The 25,927-nt window shown below is 43.4% G+C and overlaps 1 protein-coding gene across 1 annotated transcript in view; it reads left to right on the top strand.

The window, feature by feature from the left end:
• TBXAS1 (thromboxane A synthase 1) overlaps nt 1-25,927 on the top strand; it is a 548,307-nt gene that overhangs the window by 447,513 nt on the left and 74,867 nt on the right. Inside the window, exon 10 of the mRNA XM_069628729.1 lies at nt 6,514-6,813. Coding sequence (XP_069484830.1) covers nt 6,514-6,813 — 300 coding nt within the window. The remainder of the gene's footprint in view (nt 1-6,513; nt 6,814-25,927) is intronic.

Genomic DNA, 25,927 nt, shown 5'->3' with positions numbered 1-25,927 from the left:
AGGTCTGGCAGCTCCTGATTTCGAGCTATACTACCTGGCGGCCCAGGCACATTATGCTGGTTTCTGATATAGCCCGGATAATAAGTACGCACACATAGACCTAGAAAAAACGTTCTGCAGCACCCAATGACATCAGAACCACCCTGATCAGCAGCTACACAGTGGACCCTTGTCCATTCGACCCGTTGTGCACCACACTGGATGCCTTGAGGCGTATAATGATAAGACTGGGCACAACAAACCCATATAGTAAGACCATCCCCTTGTGGAATACCCTGGACCATCCCCCCCACATTGGATATAGATTTCCAGAGAGCATGGGACCCAGACAAGACTATGAAACTAGGTGACCTATTCCCTGTAGGTAGATTTGTCTCAATAGATGAATTCAAAGAAACATTGGGAAATAACCCTGTAAAGCTGCTTCAATACTACTGCATGAGAGCGGCTATCAAACAAAAATGGCCATTGTTCCCCCTGGAGCCAGCCCTGAATGACATTATCGAAATGATGGTACAATGCGTCAACAGGAAAAGACTGCTGTCTAGACTATATACAAAGATTCAGAATGGAGCTCCCCAAACAAACACATTGAGGGGAAAATGGGAAGTCCATATAGGGAGCGAAATTGATGAAGTCAAATTGCACAGACTGTGCGACCTAACTAAAGAGGTGTCGCTTAATGCACGATTGCGGTTGACACAGTTCAAGGTATTGAATAAACTCCACTACACCCCCAGACACATCACTAGATGCAACCCACAGAATGCGCAGGTATGCCCGAAATGCAGTGGTGCAGAAGCCGATACAATCATATGTTCTTGTACTGCCCCCCAATTGCTGACTTCTGGAGGCAAATCGCAGAGACGTTACATGATATGACGGGACTACCTCCGACACTTCAACCTTTAAAATACCTCCTGGGCGATAGAGGCAAGATAATAACTACAACCCTCAGACTCTTCAACATGGGTTGTTTAATCGTCAAAAAGAGCATACTACTCAAATGGAAAGCGAAGGAGGCGCCCACTATACAACAATGGCTCAAAGAAATGTCACAAGTTAACGAAAACGAGGAAGGGTATGTACAGAATGTGATAATAACGTAAACCTAAAGACATTTGGACCCCTTACCGCGCATACGTGGAGCAAACAACCAGAACTTAGAAAGATAGTAAAATGCTCCGAGGGAAATAAAAATGTAAATGTATGCGTTATACGTGACAGGAAACGCGTAACAGGATTATGCTGATTGTGCTACGAGAACAATAAACTGCTTGTAAGCAATTGCCAACTTGTTAAATAAAGTTTTATTTTTTTAAAGATTGTACTGTGTATCATACTGACAAGCCCAGTTGGTATTGTATCCGAGTGCCCCTCTTTGTGATAATTGCATGCTAAGCAGGATTGGCTGTAGCCGTGTTGGTGTATTTTCCAGCACTATGTTTTTTTGCTTGCAGCACTGTACCAAATGTTGTGGTCTGCATCATGTAGGCAGGGTGTGAGCAGCATGGTGGTCTTTAATGAAAGTGTGCCATCAGCAAACTGCATCCATCCAATCGTGTGGTCTGCAGAAGAGCACTTGCTGGTGGTGCTAGGGGCACAGCGGTTTCCTGTCCCATGTTGTTAATGTGCTATTCAGGTGTGGTGCTGGAAGGAAAACAATGCGCATCTAATGCATTGTTGGTTGGGAGTGCGCCAAAAAGGGATGTAGCTGCTTTTTATTTTGATCTCAACCCTGAGCTCCTCCCAGATGTGCGCAAACACCACAGGTATCAGAGTGCCTCTGAGATATTTGCCAAACAAATGGATTTGCTGTGGGCATTGCAAGGTGCAACCCTAGTGACATTCTCAGTTAACTTCCAAACTGAGAATGTGTTTCTTACACACCACTTGCTGCACCACATAAACAATTGTATTGATGTGAGTCTCAAGATTGCTTGATAAATGAGTCCAAAGTTCTGTTTTATAGTGATCCAAAGTTTGTGATTACACGTGTTTCGGCACTTAACCGTGCCTTTCTCAAATCAGGGCATGTCTAATCATTTTAAAAAACGAGCACCCCTTGCTCACTATTCTTAGAGAGGCACAGCTCCACCCTACTGATGAGGTCCAACCAGACTGAAACACGTGTCTGGGGTTGCTGTTGGTACTCTTGTTCAGAGGAGAATTGCCTAGCATTTGGTGCTGGACTGCCCCAGGGCAGGACAAAGACTGATATGTTTGGGATATTTCTCCTCTGTGAAAGATGGTGAGCTAAAGACTCTGGGTAAGGCTCTTGTAACCCGGACTCATGTCTGGCAGAGAGTCTCCCAGGACCCCCCTTGTTATTTGCATGTTACAAAATTAGGTGTCTTACCCTTGTCTTGGTTCCGTATGTAATCTATGTAGTTGCAATATGAAAAAGTCATGGGTTAAATCCCACCTAGGTCAAATAAAATAAAACAAAATTTGAGTTGCCCCTTTGATTGGAATATGTCTCCTGCGCGCGTGCAAAGGTATCCCTTTGCCCTAAAGGCTGCGAGTTGAAAGCCATTAGGTTTAACTGAGCGCATGAGAAAAAATGTGTACGTTGCTAGGAGGTAAAAGAAAAAGGAGTTACCCGTATTATTGGAATATATCTCCTGCACGCGTGCGAATATAGCACGTTGGCAAAAAATGAAACCGCGATTGAAAACAAACTAGTTTATACATGCGCGTATTAATCCTGCACGTTGCTGAAAAGGTGAACCGCAAGGGGTGTTGGAAAATGTGTATTAAGGCGGTTCATATTACAATACTGTGCGCTGAAAGTGCTACTAGGAATATCTGTTATTTGTCACGTGTGCAGGGATTTGCAAAAATCGTAGACTCGATCCGGTTCATAATTGTAACACATCATTGTGGATTATAAATTAAGATAAACACGGGTAGGCGCAATATCGAATTAGTACTTGCAAGACTGTTTTTCGTCTTTCGCTAACATCAGTGCGCTCATACGTAGTTCCTCACGGATTATTGCACGATAGGTTGCCGTGGTAGGTGGGCTTCCAGAAACCCCAGGGCTTACATGAAAATTAAGGTCTCTCGCATCGCGTGATAAGGACCGCCATTCCCAAACTGGTTCCTGTTTATCTACTTCTCCATGGAAACTGGGTAGTACTACCACAGATTCCTTGGTCCTAAAGAGCCTGTCTGCCATGTTTGGGAAACCCCACGTACTTCATATAGACAATATGTCTGAGCAGCCAGCCCATATCCCCATTGGTTTAGGGGTTACATGTGTTTTGAATTACATTGTGGTTAAACAATATCTGTTAAAGCTCCTCCTGTATCCAATAAATGTAATCATAAAAAAACCTGCAGAACCAATTTGTTAAACTTATTTGTGAATTAGAAAAACGCAATTGCTGTGACTGAGCCCGGGAATTTTGCCAAATGAATATGCGTGATATCCTGTGTGTTCATACATGTATTAACATTGCCTGGAGATTACATGCAGGTTACAATGGAATGTTCCTAAGAATATATAATGGAATATCAACATCTGTTACATTATCGCTTCACATAAAATTCTGCAGTAAGGCAATACCTTATATTCTTCTGAACCAATCTGATGAACACTCTGTTTACCTGTGATATTAACTGTTAAATCATTGTTCGATATGCACTTTGGCGGCCAAGAAGACCAAATAAATTACCTAGTGATGAATTTGTCTGACAAGATGTTAACTGTAGAAGAAATCAGTCTCCTGAACAGGGGACTTTCATTTGCACCAACATCATATTTTGACCCTATACAAGTGCATATTGATCTTTTTTAAATTTGTCAGAAAGCTCAAACTCAAAAAATTCTTCGCCACACAAGCAAGCAGACGGGAGAGTCAAACCCAACCAGTCACCAACAGTGAAGCAACCATTGAAGATCTGGGGAATATACACCTTCTCAGAACACTGCAAGAACCAGAGGATTTCCAGATGCATCAAACACTAGAGGAATTAAGGATTACACCGGTCAGTATGACACAGGAAGAACTTAAACCAAAATCTAAGTTTCTACCACAACTATCACCTGACAGTATGCTAGACGCATTTTATAAATCAGTCACACAGGACCTAAACAAGATCTCACACAAGCAAGGGAAAAAAGGCAAGAAGTATGCACGTAATAATCTTACACCGCAGGAAATACAAGCCCTAAAAGCATTAAGGCCTGTTTATAAAAGAAGCAGACAAGGATGGAAATATAATCGTTATGAACAGGACAGATTATGTTAAAATGGCAAAGAACCATCTTGCTACACCAAACTGCTATGATTATTGTTTAACCACAACGTAATTCGAAACACATGTAACCCCTAAACCAATGGGGATACGGGCTGGCTGCTCACATATATTGTCTATATGAAGTGTGTGGGGTTTCCCAAAACATGGCCGACAGGCTCTTTAGTACCAAGGAAACTGTGGTAGGACTACCCACTTTCCATGGAGAAGTAGATAAACAGGAGTCAGTTTGGGACTGGCGGTCCCCATCATCGGACGCGAGACGTGAGAGACCTTCATTTTTAGCTAAACCCTGGGGTCTCTGTAAGCACACCTAACATAGCAACCAATCGTGCAATAGTCCGTGACGAACTACGAATAAGCACGCTGATGTTAGCGAAATATGAAAAACAGTCTTGCAAGTACTAATTAGATATTGCGCCTACCCGTGTTTATATGAATTTATAATCCACAATGATGTGTTACAATTATGAACCGCATTGAGTCTATGATTTTTGCATATCGCTGCACACGTGACAAATAACAGATATTCCTAGTAGCGCCTTCGGTGGACAGTATTGTAAAATGAACCGCCTTAACACCCATTTTCCAACACCCTTTGCGGTTCACCTTTTCAGCAACGTTTAGGATTAATACGCGCACGAATAAACTAGTTTGTTTTCAACTGTTCATTTTTTGCCAACGTGCTATATTCACACGCACGCAGGAGATATATCCCAATAATAGGGGTAACTCCTTTTTCGTTTGCCTCCCAGTAACGTACCCATTTTTTCTCATGCGCTCAGTTAAACCTGATCGCTTTCAACTCGCAGCCTCTAGCGCAACCTGATACTTTTGCACGCGCGCAGGCGACCTATTCCAATCGAAGGGGCAACTCAAATTTTGTCTTATTTCATTTTACCTAGGTGGAATTTAACCCATTACTTTATTTCATATTGCAACTACACAGATTACATACGGAACCAAGACAAGGGTAAGACACCTAATTTTGTAATAGCAATGTACACAAATACTAATGACATCTCTTTAAAATTCGCCCGTTTTGGAATAGCCACTTATGTAATAGAGAAACGCACATTTCGGACAACATATTGGAATAGGCGATCCAAGGAATCTAGGGCTTTAAATCATATATATGGAATAAATGAATATGACTTGCTTGAACCCTGCCTATGACATGGGAATACATAGAGATTTTATTTTTACTATTAATCAACCTCACAGAATAACCAGAGCAGCATGCAAGAACCTAATGATCTATACAACTTATTGATCTTCCTTTTATAACTTTGCTTTTTCTTTTCTCCTTTCTCTTATTTATTATGTTTTGAAACCCTTTATGAACCTCCCTGATGCCCCATCCCAAATCTCGGTCTCTCTCTTTTTTTGTTTTATTTTTATTATTATTTGTGCATATTGGATCACATTGGGGTCTTTGTATCGACATGTATGTTTTCACCCGTGCTCATATGTTTACAATATGATTGATCTGCACATGTTGTATCATTTTAATTTTAATTAATTCTTTTGACTGCTCGTATTTTGAATTGATTAGACATGCCCTGATTTGAGAAAGGCACGGTTAAGTGCCGAAAAACGTGTAATCACATAGGGCCAGTAATAAACAACTTTGGAACTCTATAAATCAGAACTTTGGACTCATTTATGAAGCAATCTTGAGACTCACATCAATACAATTGTTTATGTGGCACAGCAAGTGGTGTGTAAGAAACACATTCTCTTTTTTTTCTGCCAAATGGAGTAGAGGAACTCTAGGTCTCCGTTGTTTCACGCACCAATGCGACACGTTCTTAATTAAACTCGAACCTGGTCGCAGGGGTACTTAAAGTGATATTTTCCAAAAAGTTCCTCATGTGAGATTTGTTTAACTTCCAAACTGGCCTACTGTGTCCTCCATTGTATGGTGGAGGTCTGGCAAAAGCAGCTAATTTGTTCATGGTCCAGTGCAAGCTCTACATCTGAACAATACCATGTTACATCTACTCATATGGCTACTTTTGATCTACCATATCTTACTTTGGTCTAACAAACTGTTTCCGTTCATCATGCAACTCACATAATGTTATTGCACTGTATGCTGACATTGAGCAATGAGTGTGCCTCTTTCTTGTACACAGTTATCCAAGAATTGGTTTCCATCTAAGGAAGGACTCTTTCTCCTGCCCATATACCTTAAAGTACAGTGAATTTACAGGATTCTAGTAACTCTTTTGCTTTGATTTTTTGCAGAGGCGTTCGGATTTCCTCCAGTTGGTGCTCAATAACCGTAGGGCCTCAAGTAAAATCCAAGTGGAGCATTTTGACATTGTCAACAAGGAAGACCTGCCTTCTCCCCTCGAGAAGGATTCCAAGGAAAAATCCCCAAAGACAATGAGTGAAGATGAAATCTTGGGCCAAGCTGTGGTCTTCATAGTTGCTGGCTATGAGACCACCCGCAGCTTGCTTTCCTTTACAACATACCTGTTGGCCACCAACCCAGAATGCCAGGAGAAGCTCCTCCGAGAGATAGATGCTCTCACAGATAGACAGGTAAGCTTTCCTTTGTGCCAGTATAACTCTGTATGGATGAGTAACACTCACATCTATTGTTTTCCTTCTGATGTGTAAAACAGGAAGCTCAACTGCATGCATGCCTTGCCATTGCACACAATACTGTAAGCATTAAGCACTTAGATTTTTTTATTTTTATTTGAACTTTTCATAAAGCTCATCCTCCCCCCACCCCAAGAGCTAGCAGGTGCTGTATAATTAGATAGATAGATACAAACTAAGTTCAACAATGAAAGATAAAATTAGATAACACAGGTCTAGACTGTTACCATTGTGATGAGTGGAGGAAGTGGCAACCTACTGTACTCACTGCTGTAGATAACATCAGAAACAACTCTCACAAGATTGCCATGCTTTTTGCAGTGAGCCTTCGGGTCAGCTAAAACATTGTGACTGAAAATAACTTATGGGTAAAAGCGTATTCATTCATTACGCACTCTCGGCTTGACAAAGCTTTTGTGCAACCTACTTTGAAATGCCAATGCAACGCTTTAAAAGGCATCCAAATAGGCAACAGTAAGATTATTAAAATGCATAAAAATAGAGAACAAACTATCATGTACTTCCTCAAATCAAGCTCTCCTCATGCTCTTTCCTAGATCTTAAATCTAGACTTCTCTCACGAATGGATAATAGTAAGCTCTCATTGGTCATATCCCTGGACCAATCAGCGGCCTTTGATTTAATCGATCACACTATATTAAACTCAAGGCTAAAAGAAGTAGCCAACTCCTCGGAGCGAGCAGCGTTGTGGATCTCATCCTTTCTCGAACATCGGCTGAGTAGTGTGTGTTCGGACATGGCTGAAGCAGATCCTATTGCGGTACTCTATGGAGTCCCACAGGGGGCTAATACATCGCCATGTATTTACAATCTTTTAATTGCTCCCTTCTTTTTCATGTTAGAACAGGAGGGGGTTGACTTCTCAAACTATGCTGACGACACTCAATGCATAGTTCCACTGACAGGCAATCACGGGCAGGATGAGGCTGAAGTAAACCGAGTTTTCAGCCTAATTGAGAGGTGGATGTTAGACAACTATCTTGCCCTCAACAGGAGCAAAACTGAATTAATGATTGTAGGGAGTCCACACACACTTAAAATGTTAAATCCATCTTACAGTGCCTTTAGGTTAGGGGATGACATCATAAACCCTCTCCCCAAAACCAAGATACTGGGTGTTACACTAGATCAATCCCTTAATATGAAAGTGCACGTGTCTTCTGTAGTATCCTCAGCAGTATACTATGTAAAACTGTTGTCACATTTGAGGCCTCTTATCTCCCAGAAAAGTGCCAAAACTATCGCCAGGGCAATAATAGGGGCCAAACTGGACTATTGTTGCAGTCTTTTGCTGGGATCCATTAAGGGGGTCATACAGAGACTACAGGTGGTCCAGAATTGGGCTGTGAGAGTGGTAGTCGGCCTCTCTAGACAGGAGCACATTACAGAGGCCAGACGAGGGCTTCACTGGCTGCCAGTGGAATTCAGAATTACATTCCGAACGCTGATAATTACTTTTAAGTGTTGAATGTTGTTGATGCCTCCGTACCTTCAATGTTATATTACAGACAAAGTCATTAGGAGATCCTTAAGGTCGGATTCAAAAAAACTTCCTGAGCAACCTAGAGCCAGGACATCTAAGGCCGAACATGGGGCCTTTGCTTTTAATGCACAAAGTCTATGGAACAATCTGCCAGATTATCTGCGTAATCTTGGTTGCCTTGTTAAATTCAAGAAGGCTCTTAAAACCTTCCTCTTCTGATTCTTAATTCCAGCACCACCCATATCGTCTCTGGTATTTCTAGGGCACTAGGGGACTTTATTTGGTTGTTTCTTTTTGTGTTGTCCATGCCATCATGCCTGAAGGTCTATAGTGCGTTATATAAATATCTTGTAATGTAATGCAAAGCTCACTACAGACTTTACAACTTTCCGACAGAGAAATGCTAGAAGGGACGATCATTAAGGAGGAGGTCCTCCTCACCTTGAAATTCACAAAACCTCAAAGCTCATGACCCTGAGGATTTTTCCATTCAATCCTATAAATCCTTCTCCCATGTGCTATTGGGCCCATTACAAGACATATTTTATTCCATTCTATCTCAGGGGGTTTTTCATGAGGAAAGCCTGTATGGCTCTGCCACCTAAGCTCGGTGAGGACCTGGCTCTTTGCAGATCCTATAGACCAATAGGGTTTAGGGTGATTACATCAAATGCATTTGGTTGAAAGAGAATTGGTCGCATTTCTTGGCACCGAATTCTCCTTTGACCAAATCTGCAGCGCAGTAATCTGCCATTCCCAACCAATCGCACTGCTCCCTACAGATGTGAATCTGTATGCGAGTATACTGGAGTCCAAGCTGTAAAAGGTACTATCAAAGACGATCCATCATGCACACTACTGGCACAACACTACTAGTAGGGTTCTATGTAAAGACGCTTCGGTCAGAATATGAAACAGAGCCCACAAAACCCTCTCAGCATGGTACCTCAACCCTAAGCGGTTTAAAAGATCCTCCAGGGTAGAAACAAGTCTATGCTGGAGAGGTTGCGGGGGAGGGGACATTCCTTCAGCTCTGGTGGAACTGCCCAAAGCGAAGTCCATTTTGGGAATCGGTTCTCCAGACGGTAAGATGAATTACTGGGACAAAGATTCAAAAACTGCTATAAAGGTCTCATAGGATTGGCAGATAGTGAGAAGTACCCTATAGAAAAAGCACCTTTATCACAAGATCGTTCGTGGTGGCTAGGCTGGTAAAAGTGAGAAATTGGAAAACACATCATGTGCTAAACTTACACTCTTGTATATCCAGGTTTTGGGAAATGCTCATCTGTGAAAAATTGATATGTGCCTCACATGACGACCTTCCCAAGTGTTTTGCTATCTGGAGCACGTTTCTCAATGATGTTAAAACACAGAACAAGGACTTTACATGCCCAGCAAAACTGAGAGCATTGGGACTCGTTGACTTTTGATTTGGGCTGGGATATTATGTTGCTTGCATCAATTAGCAGCCAGATGTCTTGCTCTATATGATCTACAGGATGTTATTTTATCTACTTCTCCTTTTTTTCGTCCTTTCTCTTCCTTCTTGTACACCTCCTATTTTGGCTGATTGTGTTCACATCGGCATATTCAATCGGTTTGAGATGCTCTCGATGAGGTGATGTATTTTTACTTGAAAGTGTTCTGATAAAGAGATTTTGGTATCAGGTAATAATGTCCCCATACATAATGTTCCTGGGAAAAGCCATTGACTACATTATATATGGTGACTTTATGTATGGGGAAGGGTTGTTGGGATGTCCCCTGCTCCCCTTGTAAACAAAACAAAATTTCAGGGGTTGCAGGGGTGTCCGCTGCATGTTCAATGTAATAATGTCTCAGCTAAAAAAAAGGTGACTTTTTTGCCATGAGACATTTTTGCGGGACATTATTACATGGAAAGATTTTTTATTAAAATAAATAGAGTGCAAATGCAGAAGAAGACTTACAGGAACTAGCCACCAACACCATTGGGTTTGAAGCTAAAATGGAAAAGGGAGCACTTATTTACAGGAATCGTAAAAAGGATATTTGCTTAAGACATAACATAATAGCATGGTTGTTTTGAAAACGTTTTAAAAGTTTTGGAATGAGTAAGACAAAAGAAATGTATTAACAAAGGACTAGATCATGGCAAGTAAAACTTTCAGAGTCCAAGATGTCAAGGCTCCAAGGTGGTCATCTGCTACTCATCAGCCTCCACAAGCTCTTTCCAGTTCATGCTCTGTGTACCTTGGACTTGGGAGGTGAGCCGCAACGCTTAACACTTCCTAGGGGACAGGGTAAATGGAATCCCTCTGGAAAGGAGATGACTCTTCCTTGGGGGATAAAGATCCAGCGAGTGGTATAAGTCACCACCCACACCCCCAGGTACTAATACCTTTGTACAGTATTTAGGGGCTAGGTTTTACAACCACCCCCCATCATGTCTGTGTCAGCACTGCGCTTACAGTGCTCCCCTGTCCACCTGACATGGTCGTTCCACCTGCTGGGGTTGGGGTAGTGTTAGTAGAGGATACAGTGGTTTCACTAGATACGAGCGACATTTGCCAGAATATGAATAAGAATACCCCACTTGGGAATAAGAGACTTGACAAAATAAGCATATTCTTTATTATATCACTCATCTTTACCTGTGCTGCTGGATGCTTGTGCACCTTGAAGACATAATTTGCCCGCCTGAAATGTGCAAAAGTGAGAGTTATTGGGTTAGTATCAATCTAGTACTAAGCCCTGCGGACCATATAGTCGTTTATTGCAAAAATAAATAACTGCTCCCACAGATCTCCAATTCCAGGGTCTCGCAGTATAGTAAGAACAGAAGGGATTCCCTGTCCAAGTTGTGGGTAAGCTTGGGCCAAATATGCTATGAAGGCAAGATAATATACTCTAGGTGAACATAATTGTAATTGTAATCGGTTATTTATAATGCGCTTAATACCCAGAGGTTTCTAAGCGCGAACCCAGGGATCGAACCTGTGTTGCTACAAGTCGTCTTGCTTCCAAGGTGAGCGCGTTGCCCCTGAGCTATCCATCACGTGCTCAGGCTCGGCTGGGTCTTCTAACAGAATGGATGAATTGGCTTGAAAAAGTATCGGGTTGGAAATCATTGGGTAACAAATAGTCATCACAGATCAGTCAGCTTTCACAACGAATGTGTGTAGACAATAAAATAACACAGTGTAGCCTCACTCTGGATGTGTAGGAAGTCCTTGCCCTAACCCTGCTGCCATTAAGCGAGTAACCATTGGGTGTCCTTCACTTGGCAGTGTACTTTCTGAATTATTGTTTTGTTCCTCTTGCTGCTGATCGTTGGCCCTGTCGATCTCGTTGCCAGGTGAGGCTGCAGCTTTATACGGCTTGACTCCTGAGAGGTGGTTTCAAACCGATTTGCCTTCCAATTTAACGGCTCTGTCAGCCACCCCCTCAACAATATAAGGTCTGGTAAATCTGGGTGCGTCTGAAAGTTGGACGAAATTCCTCAAAAGTACGCTATCAGCGGGATGAACAAGTCGTTCTGTCAGAGAGTTCTTTAGTTCGTTGACACTGTTTCTTTTTCACCATCTTCAGGACCTCCCTGGTGTCGTATCTGGTGAGAGATAAGAGGCACTAGCAATCTGCATTGTTTAGTGCCCTAGTGGGAGGAGTCAGGGGAAGTTGCATGCACCGTCCTGTTACCTCCTCATGTGGAGTTAAATGGTAGTCGGACCCGGACTTATTGTGCAAAGCAAACAGTGACAATGGCAAGCAATGGAGCCACTTCTTATTTATACTCTTTTTTTAGTTTTGGCTATGCTCTCCTTCAAGAGGCCATTGAGGCATTCACACACTGTTTGCTTGTGGGTCATAAGCACAGGAAAACTTATGTTGAATAATGCCCAGCAACATTTTAATGTGCTTGAACATCTCATTGGCGAAGTGGGGGCCATTGTCAGACCGCAGGACCTCACACACACCCCATTGTGGGAATATTTCCTGGACCAGGAATTTCGCTTATCTGAGGGCATCAACATGGGATCAGGGGGCTGCCTCAATCCACTGAGAGAATGGGCAAACAACCACTATCATATAACGGTATCCTTGGCACACTTGGAACATATCAACATAGTCGACGTTGAGATGTTTGAATGGACCAGCTGGGTGAAGCATGATTCCTCTCACAACTCTCAATGCAAGTCCTGCAGTCAATTGTTTGAAAGTTAGGCAGTTGGTCATGTATTCAGCCACATGTTCCTCAAATTGGGACATAACCATGTTTCTCCAATATGGATGGCAAGCACCTCCTTCCCTGTGTGTGTTGGATAATGTAACTGAGTCAATGCTGGTTGCAATAATGCTATTGGCATGACCACTATCCCAATGTTATTCTGCTACCATAGGGCATCTGTCAGATACTGAACACCCTATCCTAGTCCATAAGGATTTCTCTTCCTTGGGTGCAGCTCCATGCAACTCTATTATTTGTGTTTCTGGCAATACATTGCACCCCTCCTTTAGTATCATTGTCCTCGCATAGTCACGGACATGTGACAAAGCCTCAATTTCTAGGAGCTCTCCAAAATAAGTGGTGCGCTTTGCTTCCATGTCTGCTGCGTCATTTCCCCTTGAGACGGTGTCCTCCCCCCTAGTGTATGCTTGCCATTTCACTATCGCTACTTGCTCTGGATACTAGATAACTTCTACTAGCCTGCCCAACAAAAGTGTATGCTGTACTGGTGACCCGTCTGCCCTTCTAAAGCCCCTCCCCATCCATCATGATCGTCCCGAGTGTACTGTGGACGTCACGTACCCTGAGTCTGAGTAAATGTTCACTTCCTTCGTTCTGCTGTGCTCCAATGCCAATATTAATGCCACTAGTACTTCTGCCTGTGCTGAATAATGTGATGGCAATCACACACTCACTACTACCTCACTTGTTCCATCCTCTCTTATCCTCACCGCTGCCGTTCCTGTATGACTGACCCCATCTGTCTGGTCAATCGTCAAAGACCCGTCAATGTAAAGCACGTCTCCCCCCTCAAGTGCATCCTCCTGTATTTTGCTGTTGACACGGAATTCCTGTATGTTCTCTGCACAGTCATGTGCGTAGTCACCGTCCTGTAGCATGTCAGCGAGAAAAGTTGCTCGGTTAACGAGTCTGCACTTCACTACCTTAAGTGCTGGGATTGATAGTAACACCTCGTACCTTGATGCTCTCTGTGTTGTCAGTGTGCTCTTTGGTTTCTCCAATATTTCAAAGAGGGTATGCTCCACGTAAAGAGTGGTGGTGCACCCCATGGTAATACTCGCTGATTTGTCCACTGTGAATGTGGCAGCAGTTAAAGCATGTTCACAAAGATAGTGTCCTCTCATTACTTGGTCAAGCTTCCCACTGTAACATGCTAGTGCTTGTGCCCCAAGCTTGTCTTCTGTGTCAGTACTGCTGTCATCACTACCCCATCAGAGTGTGAGCATAAGAAGAATTCATTTTTGTAGTCTGGGATCCCTAACACTGGAGCTGTGCATATTGCTTCTTTCAGCTCATCAAATGCCTCAGTCATTTCTGTTGCCCATCGTATTATCTTATGTCCTTTTTGTGCTTCCTTCAAAGCACCCAGAAGAGGACTGGTGTAGGTGCTGTTGTCAGAAATCCATGCCCTGTAGTAATTACACAACCCCAAGAATTGTTGCATCTCTCTCACTGTTGTGGGTTTTCGTGTCCTGTGTATTGCCTCTGCCCTTTCTGGCATCACGTGTCTGCCATTTTGTGAGATCATCTGTCCAATGTATATCACTTCTTTCTGACAGTACTGTAGTTTTGCCTTGCCCACCTTGTCTTGTATGTTTCCATTTCTGGTTTCTATACATACAGGAATTCAAGTCTTGTGTGTCTGGGTGTAGTGGTTTAGAGAAAAAGGCATTTTTCAAATCTATGACCGTGAAACAGGCAGCTTCCACTGGAATGCAACACAAAATTTTCACTGAATCCGGAACCAGAAGATATTCTGCTTCTACAATGTGATTAAGAGGACGCAAGTCCTGAATAAAATGCCATGACCCCCCCTTTTGCTTTCTTGACTGGGTACACAGCAGCATTGCATAGCAATTCTGATGGTATTAGAATGCCCCTCTCCACTAATGCTGAAATTGTCACATAAATGCCCTTGTCTGCCTCCTTTGATAATGGGTATTCTTTTACTCTGGGAAAAATTGCTCCTGGTTTCAGTTTAATCTTTACTCTGCCCACTCCTTTCAAAAGCCCCACATCATAGGGAGTAGTGGTCCATAGGATGCTGGACACCTTGGCCAAATCCTCCTCACAAAAGGGTGGTGGTGCTTTCAGCACCATTGCCTTTCTCTGTGGTACCTCTTAGTAGTGTATCTTCAACCAATATGTCACACTCATTTCAAACAGCATCTCGTGTTCTGATCTTTTGTCTCTGAATAGTTCTTTGTCTGTCACTGTGGTTAACCTGGTTAACTTGTACCCTTCTGCTACAGCAGTTACAGCTCACCATGGTCTTCCTGTGTTGTCCATCCCATGTATTGCTATCCACTCGTTGCTTACAATCATTGCCTCGATCTTCAGTGGTTGGTATTATTGTCCCCTATGCCTCATCCAATGGTATCTTTGCTCTGAAAAAATACTCATTTGGAATGCACCACATCTTCCCTTGAATCTCTGGGAGCCATGCAATTGCAATCTCAGTGCCGTATTGGAACAGCTCCTCGTCCAACCCTCTCCGTACCTTCCATCCACAAAAGGCTTGAATGATTTGTCTTACATTGAGAAAGTGTATCCCTGGTGTAGAGCACACTATTCCTGTGTCTATGAATGAGATTGTCAAGTTTAGTCTGCTCACAATGTTGCGTCCCAATATGTTCACAGGTGTTTGTCGAGAGGAAAGCAAAGGCAAAGATAAATTATGTTCCCCTATAGAAAGTGAGATACACTTCCATAGCCCCAGAGAATGTTTGAGTATACATGGCATCGCCTGACAACCTATATGTTCCCTCTTGAACGCAGGACCTAGTCGCCCCTGTGTCTACAAGAAAGGAAAACGTTTTGTTACCTGTTGCCACCCCTATGCAAGTTTCTTCCTCAGGTTTGGGTGTGATCGACAGAATGGAACACATCAGTTCTGTCTGTGGGCTGTCCTATTAAGGTTATGAGGACATCCCAGTCCTTGAGAATGGATTGTTCCCCACCATGGTGACCCCCCCCAGGCTCCTAATGGGGGTCATTGCCATGGAGTATATGTGTGCCACTGTCCTGTCATTTGGCTGCATTCTGTTCTGTATCTGTGGCACCTGCTGTGTGCTGCCTCGAGTCTGTGGTGATTGCACATACTGTGGTATGGGTGCTTGCATCTGTGGTATGTGTCATGGGCTGGATTGCCTGCAGGTGTGCGCTTGTGTTGGTCCTTGCTGTTGCTGAGGTTGGTCCAGTGTGTAATAGTCACCCTGGTCCCCTTGGTATTCCTGCTGGTACTGTTCTCCCCCATTCTGTTGCATCCCCCTGCTTCTGCACACTCTCAAAATGTGTCCTATCGGCCTGCATAACCAGCACTGTGGTGGCTCCCTGCCTTGTCCCAGGAAACCCCCTACATAGCCCCTGGGGCTTGCTGCACCTGTTGCCCATACCCCGGAAACCTTTCCGGGGAAGCCCCCTTGGTTGTGATATATTTGTGGCCCATATACTCACCGTCTGGGTGGTCCCGCTCTTCCATGAAACCTGTGCATGTTCCCACGCCCCATGAATCCTGCCCCCATGGGCAGCGATGCATACTGCTGCTGTTGTGCCACCTGTGCACCCATATTTGTCAGTACTGCCCCTTCTAATGCATACTTTGATAGTTTCCTCTGCACTAATTTTGCTTCTTCTAGCTTTCCTCAGCCTTCTTCTGAATTTTCTCCTGCAATAGCCTACAGTGGTGTACTATCGTAAGCTGTATTTCTGGCCAAGGTTTTGCCTCCACGCCGGCTAACTTCTTCAGTTGTTTCTGAACAGGTTCTGGCAGTCCATGGCATAATATGCGGTAGAATACTGCTACTGTTTTGTCCCACGGTTCTCGCATTTCAAGGCACCAAAGCTCTTGAATCGCCTGAATATAGTGTAAAGGGTCTTCGTCTGGCCCCATCTTGCGGGCCATAATTGCACCAATGTCTGACATGGCGGGGTATTGTTTCCTTAAGTCTTGTTATAAGGCAGCTCTGCAATTTGCAGATGTCGAGGCATCATGTGCCATGTCCTGGGTGGTCACTCCGGGAAACCCTGCCCTCTTCCCTACATCATCAGCGGCTTCTCCAAGGATTGCCACTAGTAGTCCCTTTACATCCACCACTGCTAGCCTCTGTCCCGCAGCCATTCTTTCCATTTTGTATATACATTTCCCTGCACCTGCGGTCAATGAAGGTAATCTACATCTAACGTTTTCCATGTGAATGTGTTTCCATGTTATATATTGAGGTCGTCCCCCTCCCTTTTCCAGTAGCAGCATTTGTGTGAACCCTACCTCCCCACTCGCTCCTCTAGTCAGTCTGATCTGCATATCAGCGTTCCGAATGTCGGTGTACACATCTATGGGTATTCAAGCACAGTTGTCGCATACCCCCTGATCCTTTCCCTAGAACATACTATATGTGTCTCCCATACTGGGAGATCTCTGTCTCTCAACGTATGGCACTAGGTCATCGATATTGCATAACTAGTCCACTGACCGTGGTATTCGATCATCCTCGTCACCCTTAGATCCCCCTGTACCGGTCCCCTTCTCCCATGTCACACATTTGTCTGCCCCTTTCACTGTGGACTGAGGCTTGAATTGTTCACTTCCCTCATCCCCACTATCCCTTCCTTCGTTGTCAGAACCAGAGCCCATATTACTGCAAAAGTCATCCACGAAGCTCAGTCTTCTAGTAGTGGTGTCTGAGTTAGGCTTCATGGTAAAGTCAATGCCTACTCCCTACCTCGCAGGACCCTAGGCCTGTTCTGCCTAATACAGTGGTAGTCCTACCCTTTATAGTCGTGCTGTCTGGCTCTGCTCGTCCGCCCCCTCCGACTCTTGCCAGTTCCTGTGCCCACTGTCCATCGTGTCTTTATGTCCCTTATTGCACACTCCTCCTCCTCTCCCTTGCGTGCACGCTCTCTTACTATTCTCTCTACCTGCAACTTCCTTTGTTCCCTGTCTATTAACAAGCGTTTTCCTTCTTCTTTGCTTCCCACTGTCTCTCGATCTCTTCTTTCTCCCTTCTCCTTCTTTCCCGCTGTTCCCGCTCGTTCTCTTCCTCCATCTTCGTCTCTCTATGTTCTCTCTCTAATCTCTCTTCTCTTTCCTTCTCCTTTCTGTCAGTCTCCTCCATTATCACTGCTCAGTCACTTGCTTCGCTGCTCTCCTTCAGGCCTGCTTTGGTTGTTCTGTCTGTCTCCCCATTTGTCTTTCCTTCCAGCTTTAGGAGGATCGGTCCAACTACCCACTTGTTCGTGGCTATGCTCCCTAGCCCCTCCTTTGTGCCCTTCTGCACCTCCTTGCTTGCTCCCTTTTTGCTACTCGGCTTTCCTGTCACCTGCTGTCCCTCTTACTTAGTATATGGTGATGGTTTACATACCGGGTTTGAATACCCTTCTGCTGCTTTTAGCTCTCATAATGGGTACCTGCATATCGCCTGTGTATTCAGAGACCTCACTTGGAGGAGCGGGTGGGGGGAGCGGAGGGTGGGGCCCTGGGCCCCTGCACATCCTACTGGCTCAACATCCACTGATGCCTCGCTGCATCTCCATCCCCCTCCTGAAACATCCTCCACAACTCAAATATTGCCATGCAGTATGCTAGCTTCTTCCCCTTATAGGTACCCTGTAAGTGCATCAGTAGTGATTGCTTCACATCTTTGGAGAAACTTCTGCAAGGTGGCCATGGTTTTGTTAACTTTCCCTCTGTGCTTTTAGTCCATTCTACCCTATATTTGCAAATCCTGCCTTCATAAGGTGGGTGGGGCTTACACAGGTGCTGTAGGCGTGTGTCACCCCCATACTTCCCCAAATACATTACTTTTGCTCTTACCTGACCTCAAATCGAGGATTTTGATCGCTCGATGTTAAGGGAAAATCACAATATAATCACAATGCTTTTTAATTCACTACAAGCCTCTCTGGTATGGTATGGTAATGTTTATTTGTAAACCGCCTATACACAGGCAAGTATTTCAAAGCGCTCAAGGCAGGAGGGAACAAGGGGGAAAAAGTCATTCAGAGCCTTGTATTTCTGAATGATACAAGTCTGCACATGCAGTGTAAGTGCATATAATACAATTGACAGTGTAGATAACAGAAAATAGGTCTGAAGACGATTCTGCAGTGTTTCCAAGTGCATTGCAACACCACCATGCAAGGAGGGGAGACAGGGAAGACAGATAGACTATCTTCAAGGCATGGTACGTTCAGATCGTGCAAGTGCACAGACGGTACATGAGAGAGGCAGGGAGGGAATCCAAGTGCGTCCAGTCAGTCAGAAACTGGGGTAAGTGCTGAGAGATGCCACTTTCATAGGTCATTGACCAAGTGCAGAAGCGATGAGGCAAGTGCAGGCCTGGAGGCAACTGCAAGAGGACTGGCGAGGATGCCAGGGACCTGTGAGACTCTGAGGTACACCCGACGGCCAGTCAGCAAGGTGTGTGGAAAAGGAGGGGGAGAGGATAGAAAGGAGAGAGATGTTAGCAGGGTAGAGGGAGAGAGAAGGAAGAGGAAAAGAGGAATGTCTTAAGGAGTTTCTGGAACTTAAGGGGATCAGGCTCAGGATGGAGGGTATCAGGGAGGCTATTCCAGAGGGAGGCACCTGCTAAGGATAAAGATCTCCCTCCAAATCTCTGCTTGGAGAACCAACTCACTCGCAGAAGGTTGGAGGTAGATGAGTGGACGGCTCGGGAGGGACAGTATTTAGGTAGGCATTGGGGCAGATAGGTGGGTCCCATGCCCCAGAAAGCCTTGTGGACAATGCTGAGGGACTTGAACTTAATCCTTGCAGCCACAGGGAGCCAGTGGAGGGATTTCAGCACCAGGGGGATGCAGTCCCTGGGCTTGAGGCCAAGGATAAATCTAGCGGTTCTGTTCTAGATGAGTCGCAGAGAGCGCAAAGCAGAGGCAGGGAGGTTGAGAAAGAGGCTGCTGCAGTAGTCCAGCCTTAGGAGAACCAGGGCTTTGGAGACAGTGAGCCGCTGGGGGAAGGTGAGAAAAAGAAGAGTACCTCTGAGGAGGTGCAGCTGGTAGTTGGACTTTTTAGAGATGTCCGAAATGTGAGTGGAGAAGGAGAGAGTGGAGTAGAAGATGACCCCAAGGTTTTTTGCCTTGCTGGTGGGTGCAGGAGCAGGGCCAAGGGAGCCGGCCAGAGTGAGAGTGGGAAAGTGGGGGCAGGAGTCCCAATGCAAACAATCGCAATCTTACTGGCGTTGAGGCAGAGGTTGTTTGCAGCACACCATGACTGAATTGCAGACAGTCAGATATGAGCGAGGTAGCGGAGGTGGCTGAGGGTAGCCTGAAGAAGAGTTGCGTGTCATCCGCATAACATTGGAAGTTACAGAGGAAATTGGCAATCACACGTGCCAGGGCAGTCATATAGACATTGAAGAACCAGGGGGATACGTTAGAACCCTGGGAACGCTGCAGATTTAAAGAGTGATGATAGAGAGAAAGGAACCAAGTTCCACCTGGGATGGGCAGTCGGAAAGGAAGGAGGTTAACCATGCCAGAGCCTGACCTGTGATTCTGGCTCCACAACCTGTCAGGCGTGCTCCGCGCAGCACCCCCTTCAGAATCACTGCCTCCTCAGGCACACCCACAACTCTTGTGCATGCGCCTTACGCGCACCGCCACTGGTTCACATTGCCTGTCAATCTCAAGCTTTCCAATGCTAGCTCCTCACCGTCTTGTGTTCACCAAGTCCTATGTGAAACCCCATGGGTGATGTCACCAATTTACTGAATACGGTAGTGCTAAGAAATCAATCACAGCGTGCACAATGCTAAAACATCATTGTCCAAAAATACACACAATCCCAACACAAACCCCACAGCGGTCTTCCTGCCTCCTAGCAGAGTATACCACTATTCTTTTTGTGTTCTATCTGTACTTGTTACGTAGCCTCACAAGCAAAACGTCTTCTCAAGACTTAATCAGTCGACTCACCTTCTGCAATGTAGGTCAGCTCCCTTTGCTAAATCTTACGGGAATAACATCTATGACCCGACCTAAAATATCCAACCCACAGGAAATCCACTATTTACATAACTTCTGTCATCTGTGCCCTCAAGTCAATAGTCAATAGGTTGCTCACCAGAACCTTTTACCTCTGAACCAAATGTGACCTAACCACAAATAATAACATATACCTCTGTTGCTGTGCCTACTTGACGATGCTTCATAATACTTGACAATACTCGACAATACTCTATACCCCATGTGGCTTGGTCAATACTTAAACTCTGTGGTCTGCTGCTCGGCTGCTGCGCCCCCCCAAAGCTGCCACTTTGCCTTCCTGGTCGACTGGATGCCTCACGGACCTCGGGCACGATATTTCGCAGGCTGGCTCCTGGGGGCCTTTCCACGTGGCACACGTTCCCATCTTCTCGAAACACGCAAGGGTGGTCATGCAGATTCTCAGGTTTTGCGGCAGGAGAGTCGGCTTTGTGCCGGGCTAGCATAGCTAACCATCACATGTGCTACCAACTTGTTGGGGTAGTCTTCCGGGGTATAACAGAGGTCGTCTAGGGGTCTGCTTGACTCTCAAGGGCCCAACTCCCTTCACCAAAATAAAAAGAGGACACAGCCAACATCAAGTTAGAACTGAGGTTTATCAAAAAAACCAGCAGGAATCATACGAGACAATCAAGATTCTCCAGTACTTCTCAGTTTCCCATGGCGCGCATTGCATTTTTGTAACAATCTTACATCATCCCTGAGCCCTTCCCTGAAAAACTGATCATCACACATGATTGCGTATCGAGAGTGGTAATGCCTATGGAAGCTATCTATTGAGGTTATTCTACTGGTCCTCGCATGTCAGGTGGCTTGCCTATCCCATCCCCAAGAAACTATTTACATTATTGCAGAGCAATGGGCTTACCACTGGTCCTTGCCCCTTGCGATACACCCCAGCATTTCTATGATGTGATTGGTTAGAGCTGATCTCCCCAGGCCTGGGACTCGATTCGGTTCTCAGCCCTCTGTGCACCTCGTTAAGGTGATGTGAACAATTATGTGTCTGTATTGTAACTGTCAGTGTACCACCTTTGCCTATGAGAGTGCGCTCTGACGTTGCAACACTTGTTGCCTTCTTCAGCTGGCTTGCTGGGATCGGCTCTGCTTTCCCACCACGGGTCAATGCCCATTTTCTGGTTTGGCTGAATCGCATGCTTGGAGACCACATAAAATTATGAGAGGATGTATTCTCTTTCTCTGCAGATGGTCCCCTGTTGTCTAAAGTTAGGAATGCGATTGTGTATCTCTGACCTTGGCTGTGAGCCTGCATTGCTCTTCATGCAGCCTGAATCAGCTCTTCTTGTCTCAGGCTCTGTGTCTTGAGTCCTTCTGTAATTTACCTCAGACTTATAATATGATTTCTAAATGCTCGTGTTTAGGCTAAGTGGTCTATAAATTAGTCACACATGGGCCTACCATGCCCCAACCATGATCCATATATGCTCCTGTAGTCCCATAGAATTATTTTGCATAAGCATCTGCAAGCTTGCTCAGAAACTCTTGTTGCCTTGCGTGTCTGCATTACTGAATTTGGCTAATGATAAAAATAATAAAAGCTTTGACAGTACGTATCTGTCCTCTAGCTATATAACTGTGTAAGCATGTTCTTAGTGTATGCAAATGTGTGTTCGTGTAAAGCGTTGCAGGACTGTGAGTGTGCTTTATGACTAACGCTGCTATGTTGTGGTGTCACTAATGATGTCAGCATTATGCTGTATTGGTTTTTAGTCAAGACTGTCCATTAAGGTATTTCCATCCACGATCTCTGTTGTCTCCCCTATAGCTGTAAGTATGTGCACTGGATTGGGTCTGTATGGTTGATTGAGGGTATATCTTTCCATGTACGTGTCAGCAAACGGTGCACTTGGGATATGTCCGAAATAAGATGGGTGACTTCGAGCATTCCTGGCTCTAGATCCTGTCATGAACTTTGGGGCGAGGAGGGGCATTCCCGGGACCCTCTCTTCACCTGATTTGAAGAAATAATATTAATCACCCATACTCTGGTAAAGTTAACAAATTACATCATTCCTTAACATGTGATGTGAATCAAATAATGTATGTAGTTAGATGTCAATGTGGAATTTACTTTATATGACTGACAGTGCATTAACGCAAAGTTAAATGTACAGAACATAAATCTAATATTATTATTAGATAATCATACATTAAATGTGATATCATCAGTTGCTATGCATTTTTTACAACTGCAACATAACATCACAGAATTACAGTCTGTAATATTAGAGAAAGTAACATTGCCAAGAGGGAAGGCAGCCTGAAGCAATTGAGGGTGAGGAAGGATTAAGAAATTGGATGGGTGAATTCAGAACTAGACTTGGCATGTTTCCTGTGAGAACCTTGAAATGGAGTCAACAATCCAGGACTGGAATCTAAATTATGAGAGGGAAACTACAGGGGTCTGGAAATATGGATAACACAATTGTGACATTCATTTAACCAGGATAAGCACTAAAACATATTACGTTAAATTGTTTATATTGTATGAAAATGATGCATTGAAAGAATAGGTATGAGTATCATAAGGATATGAGCATTGTAATAAAATAGAATGTTGTGAATTCTATTTGGCTTCATGTAATTTATAATGAAGTAATAACATAATATCTTAATAAACAGTACATTGCAAACACATTTTGAGAACGACTCTACTATTGCAAATTTAGTGATATCAAATATTACCTATTGTTTAAGTTTAGAAAGAATCAAAAACATTTTTTTCTCAAAGATACATTTTCATACATTTGACATACTTTGGTATACGCAGCATAGTTTCTTGTTTTCAAATGAAATCGACATCAAAATTATATTAAGGAAAGTTGATATCTCATTTTCAGGAGTAATAATGTAAGAATGTAAGACATGTGATGCCCTCCAATTTGTGGAATGACTATGGAATGTTATTACACAAACTAGATACATTTCTGAGTAAACATTTTGAGAGGTTTGGGATGGATTCCATGGACTTTCTACCAGTTATTCTACGTGGAGTGCAGCTTAGAGAAATGGTGTCAGACTGGTTTGAAAATGAATAGTGTGCCATAGAGGAACATGGTAAACTTAGAGGTAAACTTTACAAAAGCGTTTTACAGTGATGCAACCCCATTGAAAAATGCTTTGTAAATCAGACCCAGAGAGGTTTGATTGGTTTGGTTTTTGAAAATGCATATCTACTGAAAGATATTTGGTACAAATGGCAATAAGATCACAAAGATGGTGATCATTTCTACCTAATACTAAAGCACCAAGCAAAAGACTAGTTAATCAAAGGTTATCGCTTCCTGGTAAACCATGGTTCTCATGTGGAAGGAAGCTTGAATAGAATATATATACTTGGTTATATACACTCAGTAGTGAATGGAACAGGTTTTGTTTGCCTTTGGAGCTGAGAATGGGAAACGGGGAACCCTTTGACTCACAGATGTGTAAGTAATCACAAAATACCACTAACTGTATTTGTTTTTATAATTATTTGATATGGGACTAGAAGTAGAATGATTGCAAATACTTTATTTAATTGCAGATGTGGACTTCCATCCAGTATACAAAATAGAATGACTCATCTCATTAAGTATGGCAAATGAGTCATGGAGAGGATATATGGAGTGAGACTACTATGATAATCTAAATAATGCAAGGCATTTTAGCTGCATATGGTGGAAAATAGTCCCATTATACTTTTCCTTAAACTTACTGTTTATGGTAGAAGGCTTTTGAAATATATTTTCATTTCAGTGGTAGGATTACCAAACTAAAATGCTTTTTAAGAAGAAATGTACCTCCCTTTTAAAAAGATTATAAACGTTAGTGACACATTGTTTTTTGAATTTATGGTTATAGACACACTAGTAACAAATATATATATGCTTATTATGTGTGCATTTCATTATTTTCTTATGGCAACAGGATATAGACTCTCTTGAAGAGGGGCCCAAGGTGGACAAATGCATAGAGTTATGGTAGAATTCTAAAAGGATAGACAAAGTCTGTCAAATATTGCCTGTCAATGAAACATTGTGAAGATTATGGAAATAAATGTCAACTATTGTACATTTTTTAGTTTCGTGTATTACAGTATTTCCAAGTGCAATAGATGATTAGTTGCTTGCAAATCTGTTAGAATGATTTCCTGTAAAAGTAATTCTTATGTATTCTATTTGTATTTTGACTGTTTTGTAAATTGTTAACGTCCTTTTGTATAATTGTGTTTACATTGAAAGAACATTGAAATTTCAAAATAGTTAATATAATCATTTAATTTAAGAGAAGAGGTAGATTTCTCTTTCCAAGTGCCAAACGGTTCCATCCAAGTTTGGTTGGAGTCTTGTTTTACTTAGTTCAAAGCCCATAATATTGAAGGCCCTTTCTTCTTGCACCTGAAGTTTATTACAGATGTTTAACGGATACATTTTGTGTATGAAGAATTAATGTTCATACCCAATCCTCATCATTGTATATCAATAATAGTGTAATATGGCATGCCCAAAATCATCAAAGCTCAATCTCTGGCAAAGGCCTCTCATGCTCTTCTGCAAGACCTTCATCGTAAACTGTATTTTTCAGCTTTACATTCACCACAATGTATTGTCCTGGTCTCCTGGAAGGTCAGGCACAGGCGTATATATTCTTTTCAGTGCAATATTTCCCACAGTACACTGTGCCAGTCTACTTTAAATCCTGCAACAGACATATGCCTTTTTCAGAATCCCATTGCACACAACCCATGATGCAGGTATCCTCGAAGATTTAGAAGAAGAATGCAATGACTACACACGTTGCACTGTACTGATCCACCGCAACGCCTGTCCCCTCAATAAGTATTAATCAACATGCAGAAAACTATGCAGCCAGAAACTACATCTCCCAAGAAGGTACCTACAGTGCTACTGGGAAGCATGGCAATGGACTCTGCACGTAGTAACCAATTAAATCATATTTATGAGTGAACGCTGTATTGGTACTCTCAGCTCGTTATGGTCCTGCTCAACCAGAGTTCTTCCCCTTCAGCATGTTGATTTCAGCTTTTGTTCCAGCATTTTTTGCTGACCACAGTAATGCTAGAATTGAGAGTATTTTTTAAACTGCTTTTTTCCCTTTTGTTTGAGTAAGGGGTGAGATTTAAAGAATTTTGATTTTTTTTGGTATTGTTTGCGGTACTGGAATGTGGCAGCTCCTAGTAAAATACTACAAACAAGATATGAAATTGGGGAGAGGCAGCAGTTATTAGAATTTGTTGTCTAGTTATCCCTCTGGTGTGGCACCACTTCAACACTTCTGTTGAGACCAAGCTTTTA

This window comes from Ambystoma mexicanum, chromosome 12, assembly GCF_040938575.1.
Source record: "Ambystoma mexicanum isolate Mex_15411 chromosome 12, UKY_AmexF1_1, whole genome shotgun sequence".
NCBI lineage: Eukaryota > Metazoa > Chordata > Amphibia > Caudata > Ambystomatidae > Ambystoma > Ambystoma mexicanum.
The sequence above is the reverse complement of the archived record's forward strand: the minus strand, read 5'-3'. Positions and strand labels throughout refer to the sequence as shown.